General features: G+C 39.7%; 1 protein-coding gene across 1 annotated transcript; it reads right to left on the bottom strand.

Annotated features, from left to right (window-relative positions):
• Positions 1–202: 202 nt before the first annotated feature.
• On the bottom strand, positions 203–5,644 carry LOC149717792 (uncharacterized). The gene has a single exon (XM_089834726.1). It carries the CDS (start codon positions 5,642–5,644, stop codon positions 203–205), a length of 5,442 nt encoding a protein of 1,813 aa, XP_089690852.1.
• Between the last annotated feature and the right edge of the window lie 9,942 nt (positions 5,645–15,586).

Below are 15,586 nucleotides of genomic sequence, written 5' to 3' on the forward strand. Positions count from 1 at the left end.
CTTAATTTTCTCGAATTTTAGAACAGGCACAATAAAATAATAATAACAATAAAAAATATAAAAAACGTTAATCAACTAAATGACAATAATACTACTACTAATGAATGAATTAAGAAAATTTTGACAAAATATTTTACACTCCCCACCTTGAACCGTAAGGGTTCAAAATGGGTTTACAATTAAACAACAAAAACAATTAAATTCATATTTCTAAATTATACAGCAACTGTACTGGACGCCTTAAACGGTTCCCGTTTGGTAACCTCACTAGGCAAGAACGGACGACACCGTCTCTACCTTTCGTTAGTTCAACTACGATTGCTAATTTCCACATAGCTCTAGGCTGTTTAGAGTCTTCTATAAGCACAACGTCATCAATTTTTAATTCACGCGTGGGTACTCCATTAGATATTTTATGATGGGCAGACCTTAATTCAAGCAAGTAGTCGTGCTTCCATCTCACCCAAAACCTATCAAGAAGGGTTTGGCGGTATTTAAGTCTCTTAATTAATTCGCGTTTATCTGAGGGGGGCATTTCACTAGATGAATATATTTGGGACGGCAACGCGGTTAACCGTTTACCCACGAGAAAGTGCGCTGGAGTTAGGGGGCACGGTTCCCCTGGATTCTCGTGTACGAACGTCAAAGGTCGAGAGTTAATGGTCGCCTCGATTTCTATTAAAATGGTTTCAAGTTCCTCATATTTGAGGTGGGCTTTACCGAGCACTTTTCTGAGAGCGCCTTTGACTGACCTCACCAGTCGCTCCCAGAAGCCTCCCCACCATGCTCCTCTTTCGGCTATGTACTTCCAGGTAATCTTTAAAGCTCCGAAATAATTCAGAACCTCTGGGTTCCTCATATGCTCTAACAAAATTTGCAGATCTGCATCTGCGCGCTTAAATGTCGCCGCGTTATCACTCATTATGATCCGCACTATTCCTCTACGGGCTATGAACCTTCTAAACGACATTAGAAAACTCTCCGTACTTAAACTGGATACAAGTTCTAAATGCACCGCGCGCGTCACTGCGCATGTATACAGCGCTATATAGCATTTTTCATTGTTTTTAGTGTAAAGCGGTCCGGCGTGGTCAATACCACAGACTTCAAAGGGCGGTGCTGCATTTATTCTAATTCCCGGTAAGGGTGCCATTACGGCCATGGCTGGCTTTGCTTTGAAGACTTTGCACCGAGGACACGAAGCTACAATTTTCTTAATGAGTTGTCTTCCTTTCGGGACCCACGTAGTTTCTCTTAATTCGACTTGAATATCGTTAACCCCGGCATGTTGTAATCTTAAATGGATGGACACGACCATCAGATGGGTTAACCTTTGGTTGGCGGCCAGAATGTACGGATGTTTTTCTTGGTACGTCATTTTTGCGGCGTCTAATCTTCCGCCTACTCTTAGAAGCCCATTGGCATCTATTTGGGGGCTCAGCGACAGAATTTTTGATGCTCGAGGGACTGGCTTCCCGGCTTCTAAGTTTCTCATTTCTTCTCCGTAACATTCACCTTGGGCCTTGGCTATCCAAAACCTCTCGGCCTCCTCTAGCTCTACTGTTTTTAAGGGTCCGCTTCTCTTGGTGCTCTTTGGCTTGGAATTATGCACAAATCGTCTAATCCAGGCGGTTAGACGAAGCACGGGTTTTAGCTCAGTATAATTTTCTAATGCTAGCAAAGGTTCCAAGGGCTTTACTAGGTTTATATTTGCCGCTACTTCTATTGGTGTTGCCCGTAATTCTTCCGCGATTTCTTCTGGGATTTCTTCGCTCGGTTTAAAATTTAGCGCGGAAAGTTCGGGTTCTCTTAAAAACTGTGGCCCGTGCCACCAGGTTTCATTATCGGCTAATTTCGCGAGAGTTAGACCGCGCGTGGGTAAATCGGCCGGATTTATTTTACCGGAACAATGTTTCCAACAGTCCTTGTTTGTTAACTTTTGAATTTCTTGCACGCGATTTTTAACGAAGGGCTTCCACTTATCCGCGCACCCATAGATCCAATTTAAAGCGATAGTGGAGTCTCCCCACATGACCATTTTTTCAGGTTTTGTTTTCAAAGTTTCTAGGAGCTCATTTCCTAGTCTTGCGCCCAGTAGCGCGCTCATTAATTCTAATCGGGGTAATGTTATGGTCTTTAAACCAATGGGCGAAACCCTAGCCTTAGAGCTAACCAGTACAGTTGTAATTAATCCATTTTTAAACAAATTTCTTAAATAAAAGACGCAGGCATATGCACGAGTACTGGCATCTACGAAGCCATGCAGCTCTACTGACATGGGCTTCTCTTCTAGCAAATTTTGAAAATAGTACCTTGGTACTTTAATTCTATTTAAATTTGGTAACTGTTCGCACCAATTGTTAAACCTTTCCCCAATACTCTCGGGCAGCTGTTCGTCCCATTCTATTTTGCTAGATTTAGGTTTGTTTTCTTTATTCTGTTGCCATTGCCAAATATCTTGGAATAGTATCTTAGCTAAAATCGTGAAGGGGGCTAAAATACCTAAGGGATCAAAGATTCGGGCCACTGCCCTTAAAACCCATCGTTTTGTGTTAGCTTTGTTTAGAAGAAATTCTAATAATGGTTCGACTTCAAACAATAGTAAATCTTTCGTTTCATCCCACATTAATCCCAATACTTTTAATGGACCTGGGTTAGGTAAGCTCTGACCACCTTCTGTTTGACCACCCCATTTTTCTCTTATATATTTGGAGTTGCTCCTCCATTTCCTTAACCTCATTCCACCCTCCATCAGGATTTTACTACTTTCTTGGATTAAAATATCCGCCTTTTTCACACCATCCTCACCTGATATTAGATCGTCCACATATAATTCTTCCGAGAGGACTTTGCACGTGTTTGTATATTCTGCCGCGTATTTTTTCACATGGTGTTTGATAGTAGCGGCCAATAGGAACGGACTTGCCGTAACCCCAAATGGTACTCTTGCAAATCTTAAGGTTACTAGTCTTTCATTATCAGGGCTTGTTATACCCGCTACCCAAATGAATCTCAGCGCATCCCTATCGCACTCTGCTACGCTTATCTGGTGAAAAGCTTTCTCTATGTCGCCAGACACCGCAATCTTATTTTCTCTAAACCTAATTAGAATTTTAAAAAGCTCGGGTAGGAGATTGGGGCCTGATTCGACGCATTCGTTAAGGGAAAGCGCATTTTTAACATGGGATGACGCGTCGCACACTACTCTAGTTTTTGTTGTCAAACTTTCTTTTCTAAACACACCTCGGTGCGGGAGATAATACACGGGACCACTAGGGGGGTTAGTTAATGGCGCATGCTCTAAAATACCTGTTTTTAACTGTCCCTCTATTATATCATTATAGGCATGAAATTCGGTGGGATTCGCTCTTAACTTGCGCAATAAGTTTAAGGTTCTTCTCTTCGCTTCCCCAAAATTATCCCCTAAATCTTTGACGTTATCCTTCCAAGGTAGGTTAACTGAATAACGCCCATCCAGCAATTTAATTGTTTCCTCAAATTTTCCCAAGGTTTTATTTTCCTCATTAGTCTCATTTCCACCTTTGTCCCTTATCCCTATATGTTCTAAATTCCAGAACGCACTAACGGTCTCCATCAGATTCTCCTCTTTATTTGGCTCATAAACTGACACTTTCATGACCGCTATTGTATTTGCTCCTATTGTCGACCCTCTAACCTGTGTGGGACCTTGCAATGTCCACCCTAACTTGGTATCAATCGCTACCAAGGCCTCTCCTAAACGCTGAAGGGGTGTGGCTTTTGCCACTTTCCAAAAGTAATCTGATCCTATGAGTATGTCAATATTCTTGTTTGCCCCATTACTATTACTTTCTTGCTCATCCGCTAGCTGTAATCCTCGCTGCCTCATTTCTTGCGCTATGTTTTCCCCAGGTATTGTTAAAGCTGCTCCCGTGATTTCGGGGGTTTCTAACGCCTCGATTTCCACCTGTTCATTGTTATGAATATTTTTCAGCACTATTTTTACTTTTCTTTTCACGCTCACTATGGGGTCTTCCCGTCCAAAGGGATGAATTCTAAGGGACTCTTCCCCCACCTGCTCTAAATTTAATTCACGTGATAAACTTTCTTTGACGAAACAGCGATGGCTTCCCCCATCCAACAAACAGCGCGCTCTACCAATTTCCCCACTCGGACCCATAATGGCTGCCCGCGCGGTTTGCAACAAGATTTCTGACCCCTGATCTACGCTCGCTGCGGCCACGTTACAACTAGCTACCTGCACATTGTTACTATTGTTATTGCCCCCTTGCGAGAACGGTCTTTTAGGCTCAGTATTGCTATCTACCCTATACACGCACAAAATCTGATGATGGGCCCGCCCACACTTTCTACATTGTTTAATTCTACCTAAGCATCTTTGCGCCGAATGCCCTGAATTTAAGCATAAAAAACATAATCCTTTTCTTAACGCTATTGTCTTTCTCTCATTGACACTAACTTGATTACACTCGTAATATGGATGTGGTCTTTCGCAAAAGGGACACGCTCTTTTAAATGGCTCCACCCCCGCATTCAAAACTGCCGCAGATGGCATTGGTCTAGGCCTAACCCAAGAATTTAAATTTGGTTTTTCTTTATTTTTATCCCACTGGCTCGAAGTGCTATTGTTTATTTTTGTCGGAACCACAGACCTAGCAACTGATAATGCCCTTTCCTTAATTTCAATTTCCACGCGTAGAAAATTTAGTAAATCCTCAAGATTCCAATCGTTAATTTCTTCTAGATTATTAACATCCCTACTTTTCTCCTTTTCTCTACAAAAGCTCTCAATTATTTCTTTTGGCATAAAACCAGCTAACATATGGGCGAACAACTCTCCAGAATCCCTCGTTAAAATTCCCAATGATTGTAAGCTCCTAACTTCAATTTGCGCCGCGTCGTGCAACCGCCTTAATCCTTTTACATCATCTGATCTTTGAACCGATATTAATTCACGAAAATTCTTTAACCTTATACTAAGTAAACGATCTTTACGCCCGTAGCGTTTCTTTAACTGATTAACTGCTAGTACATAATTTTCATCCGTCAAGGTAATTCCACCAATAGTTTCCGCGCCTTCACCTTCCAAATAACTTTTTAAATAATTTAACTTATCTGCATTAGTAAGGTTGGCATTGTTGTGTACGGCGCTTTCAAATTGGCCCCAGAAACGAAACCATTGTTCCACACCTTCGCTGAATTTTTGAATCTGGAGTTGCGGTAGCTTGACCGACGGTACGAAGTTCATCGACGTTCCCGTGTGACCACTCGGAGTTGGCGACGGCGTAGGTAATCCGGTGCCGCTTGTTGCCGCGATGATTCCGGTTCCCGCATGGTACCGGTCCTTCTCCATTCTTTCGACCCGTCGTTTGGCGCGGTCCTTCCATAGCGTTGTTTGATCCGTCCACGTTTCTGCCTCGTTAATTTCCGCATCAAGTTCATCCGAGTCCGTGATTAAATCGGCTATAGATGTATTTAACAGACCGAGTTTCTTCTCTCTAGCCACGATTTGCGCGTACTGATCTAATAGTTCGTCCTCGTCCGGTTCCTCTTCGTCCAGTTGGACTTTAATTATATCCATTGCGCGTTGTAAACTATTTCGAATCGCCACGCGTTTGGCTTTTTGCCGATTTACGTCGGTCATTTTGGCTCTTTTGTTTAGGTCCACTAACTTAATTTTTATTTTTCTTTGTTTCACGCGCACATTGAATTTTTTACTAACCACCACGTATCTAAAGTCCACTTATCCCGGGTTTCTTGCACCAAAAAATGTTGCGCCTTTTTTGGCAACCCCTGGTTCGTTAATTGGGAGAGTCTATTTAAGTAATCATAACGGACTGAAACATTATAATTACTGTTATTGTGATACGTGTGTTAAATCATTTAGTCTATTCGCACCAAAGTTCAGTTTATTTATTTGATCTTTAAAAAGTTTGCTCAGATTATTAAAACAAAAGCCCGCACAAAAAAGTTTAATTTAATTTTGGTATAAAAACCGCTCGCTCGAAAAGTTCTATTAATTGGTTAATTTGGGTTTTTAAACCCGCCCGCACAGAAAAGTTCTTAATTTATTTCTTAATTCCGCTCAGTTCCTTAGTTATTAATTTGGGTTTTTAAACCCGCCCGCACAGAAAAATTCCTTAAAACATTTTTATTTACCTCTTTAGGTTTGCTCGCTCTATTTTATTTTTCTCGAGGACCCCACAGTTATTCTTTTCTCGAGTTCTTTCTGGTACCACGCTCTAAACAGTGACTGACTTCTAACTTCTCATTTTGCTCAAAAAACGTTTTTACTTTCTCTTATTTTTAAGGGGGCCCACACGCCCCCCCCCCAGCTCAGTGCCCTTTTGGCTATTCTTAAAAACTATTTCGCTTTACTGGTGATTTTCCACTAGCAGGGCCGTTCACCTGCCTCAACTTTCTTTTCAATCTTTACCTACGTAAAGGGTTTTTACAGTTTGCTTCTGGTTTACTTTTTTCACTCTTTGTACCCCCAGCAGGGTGCTCTATTTTTGAACTATTTTTTACCCTCAAAAATATCTTTTAGCACGAAAACATTTTTAAAAATACATGAATAACAAATTTTCCAAATTTTACACAAACAACTTAATTTTCTCGAATTTTAGAACAGGCACAATAAAATAATAATAACAATAAAAAATATAAAAAACGTTAATCAACTAAATGACAATAATACTACTACTAATGAATGAATTAAGAAAATTTTGACAAAATATTTTACACCTTGTTCGAAAAATATACTATGTATAATGAGCGCGAAAAAGGAGAAACAAATACAGTGAAGCCATCTTGCAGGCGTTGAGACTTAATGTATTTCCCCATAGCCCCTGTAGAAATGTTTCACCCTCAACACATCTGTGCGCGCGGAGAACACACCCTTCAAGGAATAATCTAAGGTATAAACAATTCCTGGAAGTATAGAAAAAAATCACCAAATTTGCTTTAATTTCTTTTTTTCTAGACGTAGGTAATTTAAATCCTATTAAAATTTATACTTTGCTCCAATGAATATTGATTAGATAAAAATACAGTGGTAGTCTGCTTTATTTATCTCCGGAGACTGCAGTAGCACGGAATTATTTTTTTCTCCTGTCAGTGTGTCGAGTTGCGTGTTGTCCACGGTGTTTTTTCTTATTCGCTATTCGATAAATTTCCTATTCGACAGTTTTTACGTTGACTTATTATTATTACTCGACGTTAATTCTTACGATGAAGTTTTTTTATATATAGTTCTTCATTTAATTTGAAACTCTTTAAATAATTAATTATTTCTTTGGTTTTCTGTAGTTTAATTCATGTCTAAACGAGAATCTGCGTCTTTAATATTTCAAGAATATATTTTGAATTAAATTGTATTTTTATTCTGACTCAATTTTTAAAATCCGGAAGCAACGACTTATCGGTGGATGGAAGTATTATTTCTACTTCCGGTGGTCGTTTATATGGTATATAAAACTTTTCTTAAATTCGTAGTCATAGTTTTGTAAATTCTTCAGTTCAGGAAAGAGAAAGATAAAGAGAGACAGAGAAAAAAGTATGTCCTTTCGTTTCGTCCAAGGTGTTTTAAGAGGAACTCTAGAGCTAGGTTTCGACGGTTCATCTTTGGGTGGTCTGTCCGGAGGTTTTCTCTCACTTAAAACTATTCACCTTCTTTTGGGACCCGACCTGCCTCTTTAGTCTTTGGCCGTCTTCCCTTTTTCTCGTGCGGGCATAAATTATTGATGCGGAATCTCACGCGCTCCCGCTCCCCCTCTCTCACCCTCCCCCTTATGCTTGAATACAATCTCCATCCTCTCCAGCTTTTCTTGCCCCTCTCCGCTTTACCGCCCTTGGCTATGATCCCGTTCGCACTTATAAGGTTAAAATGTTATCTTCACCGGATTTATTTTATTTATTTAAATTGCTTGATTTAAATTGTAAATGATGGGTTACTTTATGATGGGTGTTGAAACCGAGTTTTAGTTTTGTTTATTATAAGCTATTCGTGGACGTTTGGTAATTAAAATGGGTTTAAAACGTCTTAAACATGTCAGAATTGTTTAAATTTAACTAAAACGGTTCTTGTAAATTTAATCGTAGTCTGAAAAATTCAAACGTAGTCCGGGTAATTCAAATATAATCCGGGAAGAAGCCCAAATCTATGGGAATATTTTGATAAAATAATACCTGTTACAAAATAGAACATTTATCATTGCACCCACCACTATACATTTCTTGATGATTTATGCTATCCTGATTTCAACAGCGTATCTGCAGCGTCTTAAGAGCTGTGGTATTTAAGACCATAATCAAAATCCGAACAAATCCTAAATGCTTCTCTCGGTCTTGCCCTGCCGTTTAAAGACGAGAAGGGTTTGTGGGAGAAGGGAGAGGGGGTTTCTTAGTATACGGTAGATGCTTGGAGAGAACTAGCGCGTACGTTACCTTCTCTCGCTGTATTCGTGGAGAATGCATTCATTGTGTCTAACCATGCGCTCCGTTTCGCTTCCTTCTCTCTCTTTCTCTCTCTCTCTCTATCCTTCCTTTTTTTCTGTTGGCGGGAAAGCCGACGGGGTCCCCTCGTGCCCCAAACCCTCCTCAGGCTGGTATATAACGCGTAACGTAGGACCCCCGAAAGGAGTTGGGGAAAGGAAAGCGTCGTATTCCTATTGATTGCTGTGGCCTAGAAGAACGCGAGGTGGTCGATTAACCTTAATACTTCGATTATCGACGGATGGTCGTGAGCTCGGTCCGCTCGATTACCGGCCCAAGTCTTTTGGAAGATCACGCTATACCCCCCCCCCCGCGGCCATGGTCACCCTTCCGCCAGTCAAACTATACTTCCTTATAATACTACCTTTCGCTTTTTCGAGAAAAACGAAACTTCCCAGCAACCTCCTCTCTTCTCGCACTCGACTGACCACCGGGTCCACCTCTTAGATCACCCACCCTCCCTCCCCAAGCTAAAACTGCGGCTAAAAGTTTTCTCTCTCTCTCTCTCGAGGAAGGGTCAACTTTTCTATACCTATCTCCGTTAACCTCTGGACGTTATACCAAGTTGTCCGAGAACTATTATCGTGGTAAGGTATCAATGCTAATTTTTGGAAGAAGTGCGTGCGGCTCTGAAATGGTACCTCGTGGTAATGATGAGGGAAGCTGATAAGTGACCTCATTTCGTGGATTACAATTTGATCATAATCACAGGCGTACATTATCTCTAATCTTAGCCTGAGATCATTCGAGTTAAATGAATGTGAATGGGGAAAGAGAGAGAGAGATGTAACTTAAGCTTTACTGTCAGGTTACGTTAGACTCAAGGATTATTTCGGATTGTCTTTTATGAGAAAGTTGAAACGATTGGCTGCGTGGTTAGGACATTGTCTTTTCATCACGTAACCCTGATGACTTTTAGGGCCGCGTTTCATTCATAATAGTCTACACTATAAACCTCCTTAGCATGATCTTTTCCAATCTTGATGAAGGCTTCAGAGTGTAGAAGGGATTGGAGACTTTTGCATTTCCCGCCTTAATCGTTTCTTTCTTTGCCTTCCGGCGGCTTCTTTAGATCTTTCTCGCTGGCGATGTTTTACGTATAAAGGCGTTTCGCGCGTTTCTCAACGTCTTTTTCTTTATTCAAGACAGTGAGATCTTTTAGGCACCGTCTCGCGCTCTTTTCAACACTTTGTAAAGCGATTGGCCAACCATCAAGGAATCATTACGGGCCGCGTACTCCCTTCAAAAGAGCAAACCAAATCGAGCTGAAAAATTCTATAAAAACAAATAATAGGCGGAGGGATTTTGGAAGTGCTCAGCGAGTCTGCGAACATTTAAAAACCGACACACCCTCCCCCTACAGTTGAATAAACGGTCTAAAAGAGGTGCCTCCAACTAATAATATTTTAATTTGACCCTTAGGATCACGTCGTAACGCACCTTAGAACTTAACAAGGGATGAAAACATTTATCTAGAAATGTGACTTCGTGTTTTCAGAGTTGTCTATAGCAGACGACATCGGAGTAATCTGTTTTTCGGATGAAATATGAGAGCTTCCGCGTTTTCAAACTATAATTTTTAATCTACGTTATCGGGAAACAACTTTAATTGGATCGAAATTGCATTTAAACCGCCAAGAAAAAAAAAACGACTCAAATTTCTAGAGGTTTAATTAATACCTTTACTAAAACCGTAAAATAATGATCATTTTCGCTATACTTTCCTTCATAATACGATTATCATTTTTTTGCGCCCCGTTGCTAGATATGAACTAGATGGAAAATCATAAGAGTTAATCCCCAAAATTCAATCTCTAATGAACATTTTCTCATATACAAAATCATATCAAGCTTAAATTATACTACCTTCAGTCTGGCGCTATACGGAACATTCGGTTTGAAATTGATATTAAACACGAAAGTTGAAAAGGCGGGATAAAATGGCGGGAAACACACACACGTGTCGTGATATAGAGCGGGAGAAAGGATTTCTAATCCATAATTAGTTTTAGTAATGGAAGCGTATAATACCCCGGCTTGTAATTTAATTCGTAACCCATAGCTACTTATATACTTTCAGTCTTTTCACTGATTAAAACTTCCACGCACTCACCTTTGTCTAAACTATATAACAAGTTTTGTAGGGTTGTGTTTTTTTAAGCGAGGTATAGGGGGCCACTGTACTAATATTAGAAATTTAATTCTCACATTAAATGGAAATCGGTACGACCGTATCTTAGTGACAATATGGTTGAATAACGAAGTGATAAGATATAGACTTTTTATTCGGAGTGTAGCCCTAATTAAGGGCCACGTGATTGTTTTTCAAAATGATGGTTTTAGTCGAAGGTAGGCACGTGGTTCCACGTGCGTTAAGTAGAAATGCCCTATTATAGGGGGTTGTATATAATGGGTGAAATCAATGAGAACGAACGCGGGGATGAGGATGGCTTGATGAAGAGACTGAAGTAGCTGTAGATGAAGAAGAAGGAAAGAAAGGATATAGAGTAAGAAAAGAGGAGTCAATCGAGCTATAGGGGGACAGGGGACATTTCCATGGTCGAAACGCTGTCCAGCGACAGATGTCACCCAAGGGGGATATCGATTGCATTATCGGTGATTGCTTTCTTCGCGTATTCGCGTCATTCGATTCTTATTTACCCCTCCCTCGAGTCTGTATCCCTCCACCCTGAGTGTTGCTAAAGGAAAAGTTTAGGTAACATAACATTATACCTTAAAATAATGGCTTTTTTTCTAAATATAAAAGGAATTAAATATTAAACGAAATAAATGATCTCATATTTCAAAATAATTGGCATTTAATTAGTCTTAAAATTGAGGACATTGGTTTAGTGGCGTCTGCTAGCCAGAACCTCTTACCTCTACGGGATTGGTTGAATTCTCACAAGCTGAGAGAGGTAAGGGTAAGAGATTCGGTTTAGCAGACGCCGCTAAAGCAATGGCGGCCCAGTATTCCTTGATTATTTTTAAGAATAATTATTTTATTATAAGATAGGCCTATCATTTATTTATTTATTTTTAATTTTTCGCTTTTATATTTCGAAGAAGGCCATTTTTTAAGGTACAACGTTATATTACCTGAATTTTTCCTTTAACTATTGACTATTTTTTACGTATTAACTTCTTAAACCAATTGCTATAGATACCTTATTTATTATTGATTTTTTTTATATAATATATTTCAACATAAATATCTGTTGAATTATAGAATAGAATATACGAAATTCGTTTATCATATAATCAGTGCCATGGAAATCGAATAAAATATCTAGAGCTTCTTTTTAAAAAATAAATTTATAATTATATCTATTTCGAATGTTCCGTAAATTAAGTGTCGTAATTGAGGGGAGGGATAGTGATTTACGGAATAATTCCGGAACGTATAAAGGTAATCAAAGTTAAGAGAGTGCAACGTGGATTCTTCCTTCGTTAGGGACGATCAAATAATCGGATAATATACCGTTACGTTTCTAAGTTTCCACCTTAAACCGTGTAGTCCAACTCTTTAATTTAGTCCCGCAGTGAGGGAATCTCTCTCTCTCTCTCTCTCTCTCTTTCTCTCTCTCACACGCCTTAACTCGGAAATGCGGACGAAAAGATCCTCTAGAATAAATTATTCTAATTATTCGTTAAATTTAAAATAGACGTGACTCCTTTGTTAATAGCGATTATCCTGCGAAACGTTGAGAGAATTCAACAGATATTCCCGCGGGATCTAAAGGATATATATTCTTATACAACCCCCAAACCCCCGACCCCGAGGAATAGAATTTAACTGAAATTGGAAGTAAATTCGAGGAAAACTTTAAAATCGTCGTAAAAAATTATTTGGTGCGGTGACGATGTAACATTTTTACTATTCTATACTGTATAATGTACGTACACCGTGTCGCTTTTAATAGCGTTAAAAGTGAGTGCTATAGGGATGACCCTCTCCAAGCTTAATAAGAGACGAAACTTATACTAACTCGCAAGTATACGCTTCCCTATAGTTAAGTATTATCGCTAATGAGAAGATAGGGCAGAGTTAGTTTGGGTCATATTTGTTTAATACCCCTGGTTTTAATGAGGCTGACTCCCCCGGGCCAACCTGCACCTTTACCACGTAGTATATCCTCTCCAATATATATATACTAAACCAATTTTCTTTTGAAGTATAACGTCTTTTTGATTTAGCCGCGATGCGATGCGATGCGAAATTCTTTTGGAGCGATTTCAAGTCGCGCGAGCCCGTCGTATAACGGCTTTTAGAAAAATCACGATATTTTAATTATAAAATTCAACTTGAATTTTGTTTTTCGATTAAAAATTGAAATTCAAAGCCCAATTTTAAGATCGAATGTACCCCTTCAAAACCCTATTCAATTTAATTTTTCTATAGCTTGTTATAATATGTTCATCGGTTAAACCTTGCATATTATTTCCAAGGACTCCGTGTCCGACAAGCTTTAGGTTAAAGAATTTTATTTCACTTTCTTGTCTCTCCTCTCCTCTTCCTTCTTAACCTCGAGCGAAAGTTATATCTTGGATATATAGTCTTAAAAATCATGCAATGTCTTTATGGTAGCTAGAACTTTCGCTATATAGCTGCTGATATGAAGAAAGGTATAGAGTATAGTAAATAGAGCAAACCCAAAGCTCGGAGCGCGGGATAGGGGTTGGGTTGGGTTGTGTTGTGTATATATTCACGAGGAGAGATCGCGGTTTCGGTTCACCGAGAAAGGTGCCTTGCTCAACATCAAAGAGGTCTTTCGCGATTGAATTTGTCTCGCTTTGAAGTATAATTTTATGACGAGAGCAGTTTATTCCTCGCTAATCGCATTAACCGTCGCGAGCGCGAGCGGCCTCTTTTGAGAGGAGAGACTCCGCATCCTCCCCAGCCTCTTCCATCTTCCTCCTTTTCCTTTCTCTCTCTCTCTTCATCTCACTCTCACTCTCACTCTCTCTCTCTCTCTCTCTCTCTCTCTCTCTGAAGATCCCGGAGCTTTCGCGTCTCTACTCCCTTTTCTATACATCTAACGGTAATCCTAATTGCTTAGCTTATAAAATAAACAAGGGGGGATGCTAGGAGGGGCCCGCGTGGAAAATCTTTCGAGAGATTCTATCCGCTAATTATTTAAGCCTTCTACCATTTACCCGTCCCATCCTTAACTCGTATACGCTTTATTTTCTCCGACTTGCGTTCTTTTTTTCTATTATATTTCTCTCTCGCTGCGTTTCTTCTTTGCATACATCAGCTAGGGTGAAACAACCTTTCTCCTCTCTTAAAAATGGTTAATTGGAGTTTCACCCCGTTTTAAGCTTTTTACTGAATGGGGTTAAACCTTTCTTTCCCTTCTGCATACTGTATGGTTGTTATAGATATTTAAAAAGACTTTATTTAAATTATTTATAAGTGAGGGATATTTTCAAAAATTTATTCATTCTTTACGTAAATAATTAAAAATGCAGAATATCTCCCGTCATAAACGTGTCTTACTCTTAACTTTATACAATGAACATTATTTAACATGTATTTTTAACAGTTCCATATTCAAGGTATAAGGTATTGTATAATTAATTCGTGATAAAAATATTGCGTCTGTTCCACGTCGTTAAATATAAAAATTATAAGATAGGAGTTAGTATAAGATAAACCTTACTAATATGGAACATAGAGAATTATTTTAATTTAGTCATTGTTTAATAATTAACAGAATATTGTTAAGAAAGAGTTATTTCAATTATACTTGTGCCAAATAAATATTACGTACTCAGCTGATGAATATAATCAGTCCGAAGTCACCGCTAAACCATTGCAAAATTACCCAAATAGGGCCGAATAATTTGTTGGAAAGAAGAAAAACAGGCAGCTGACTTCAGCCTCGGGTACTAAATATAAACGAATTTCCATATACAGCTGGTCTATTCAAAAAAGATCCCCCTCCCCCGGTCGTCCTTTCTACCAAAAGAAAAAAAAGAAAGACTAAAAATTGGGTGGTTTTGGATTAAAGAGGACTTCCTCTCTCCCGCGAAATATATATGAAAGGTCATTCCAATCAATTCGAAACTAAAATACTAAAGAGTAAAAGAGGGGGCTTGCTTGAAACCGTACAGCCACTCCACCTCTCCGCCACTAACCCCCCCTCACCCCACCCCTCTTTTTACACATTTTTAATCCGTCCATGTTGGCTCACCGGCACCTTTTCCAATAAAATATTCTCACGTTACTCCCCTACCTGCTTAAAGGGAGGCCGAAACGACAGCTGATTATTTAAATTCACCGATGTACTTTGAATATTTTCTCGATAATTTACATAAAAAAAATTGGAACACCCTACTGCAACGTTGTTTGTTGTTTTATTATCTACCCAAGAAAGTTAAGAATTTCACTATAGTAATTAAATCATATGCAAATCATAAGTTTATAAGATATGTTCCATAAGTATGCTAGAGACTCACGGCTCGAGCTAGTTTGAGGGCGAACGATAAACGAGAATTGAAGTCCTACAGTCGGTGGTTAATTTTGCAGGACTTCCATCTTCCTATTTAGTCTGCATTACTAAGCCTTTGACATGCAGCGCCTCAGCACCAGGAATCTATGACCTACCTCACTCACTTCATGACAAGCTCCATTTTGTAACCAGTGACGAAACTTATGGTGAACATATCTTTTGAACTTATGGTGTAAAAACAAGTCGATTTCCCTTTAATTTCGATATCCCCCCTAACGCCTCGTGCTCTTCTAATTCTCGAATATACAGGTGTACTCTAGGCGAAGAATAGGCGCGGAGGGGTGTGAGTAGGCCAAGCGGGCTTCGCGTATGTTCCTTGTCGTAACTTATTGGCACGGTCCGAGCTTGTAGTCAGCGGGGCATGTGGTCGTATTCGCCCGGCCATAATATCCCCCCATCCGTCAAAGCGGGAGGATAGAGAGTAAGGTCTTGTCCCTTCCCTTATAACCTCCCTGCTAGGGCCCTAAAAAGGGCTTTCTCGCGTGACAAGACTCTCGCGTCGCGCGCTCGAGGTCCCCACCACCAACCCCCCTCCCTTCCTCCCATTTCTCGTGCAACACGCACAACCTCCTACCATC

This window comes from Phalangium opilio, unplaced genomic scaffold (genome assembly GCF_054372755.1).
Source record: "Phalangium opilio isolate 3A_F unplaced genomic scaffold, DU_Popi_V2 ptg000003l_1, whole genome shotgun sequence".
In the NCBI taxonomy this organism is placed as follows: Eukaryota; Metazoa; Arthropoda; class Arachnida; order Opiliones; family Phalangiidae; genus Phalangium; species Phalangium opilio.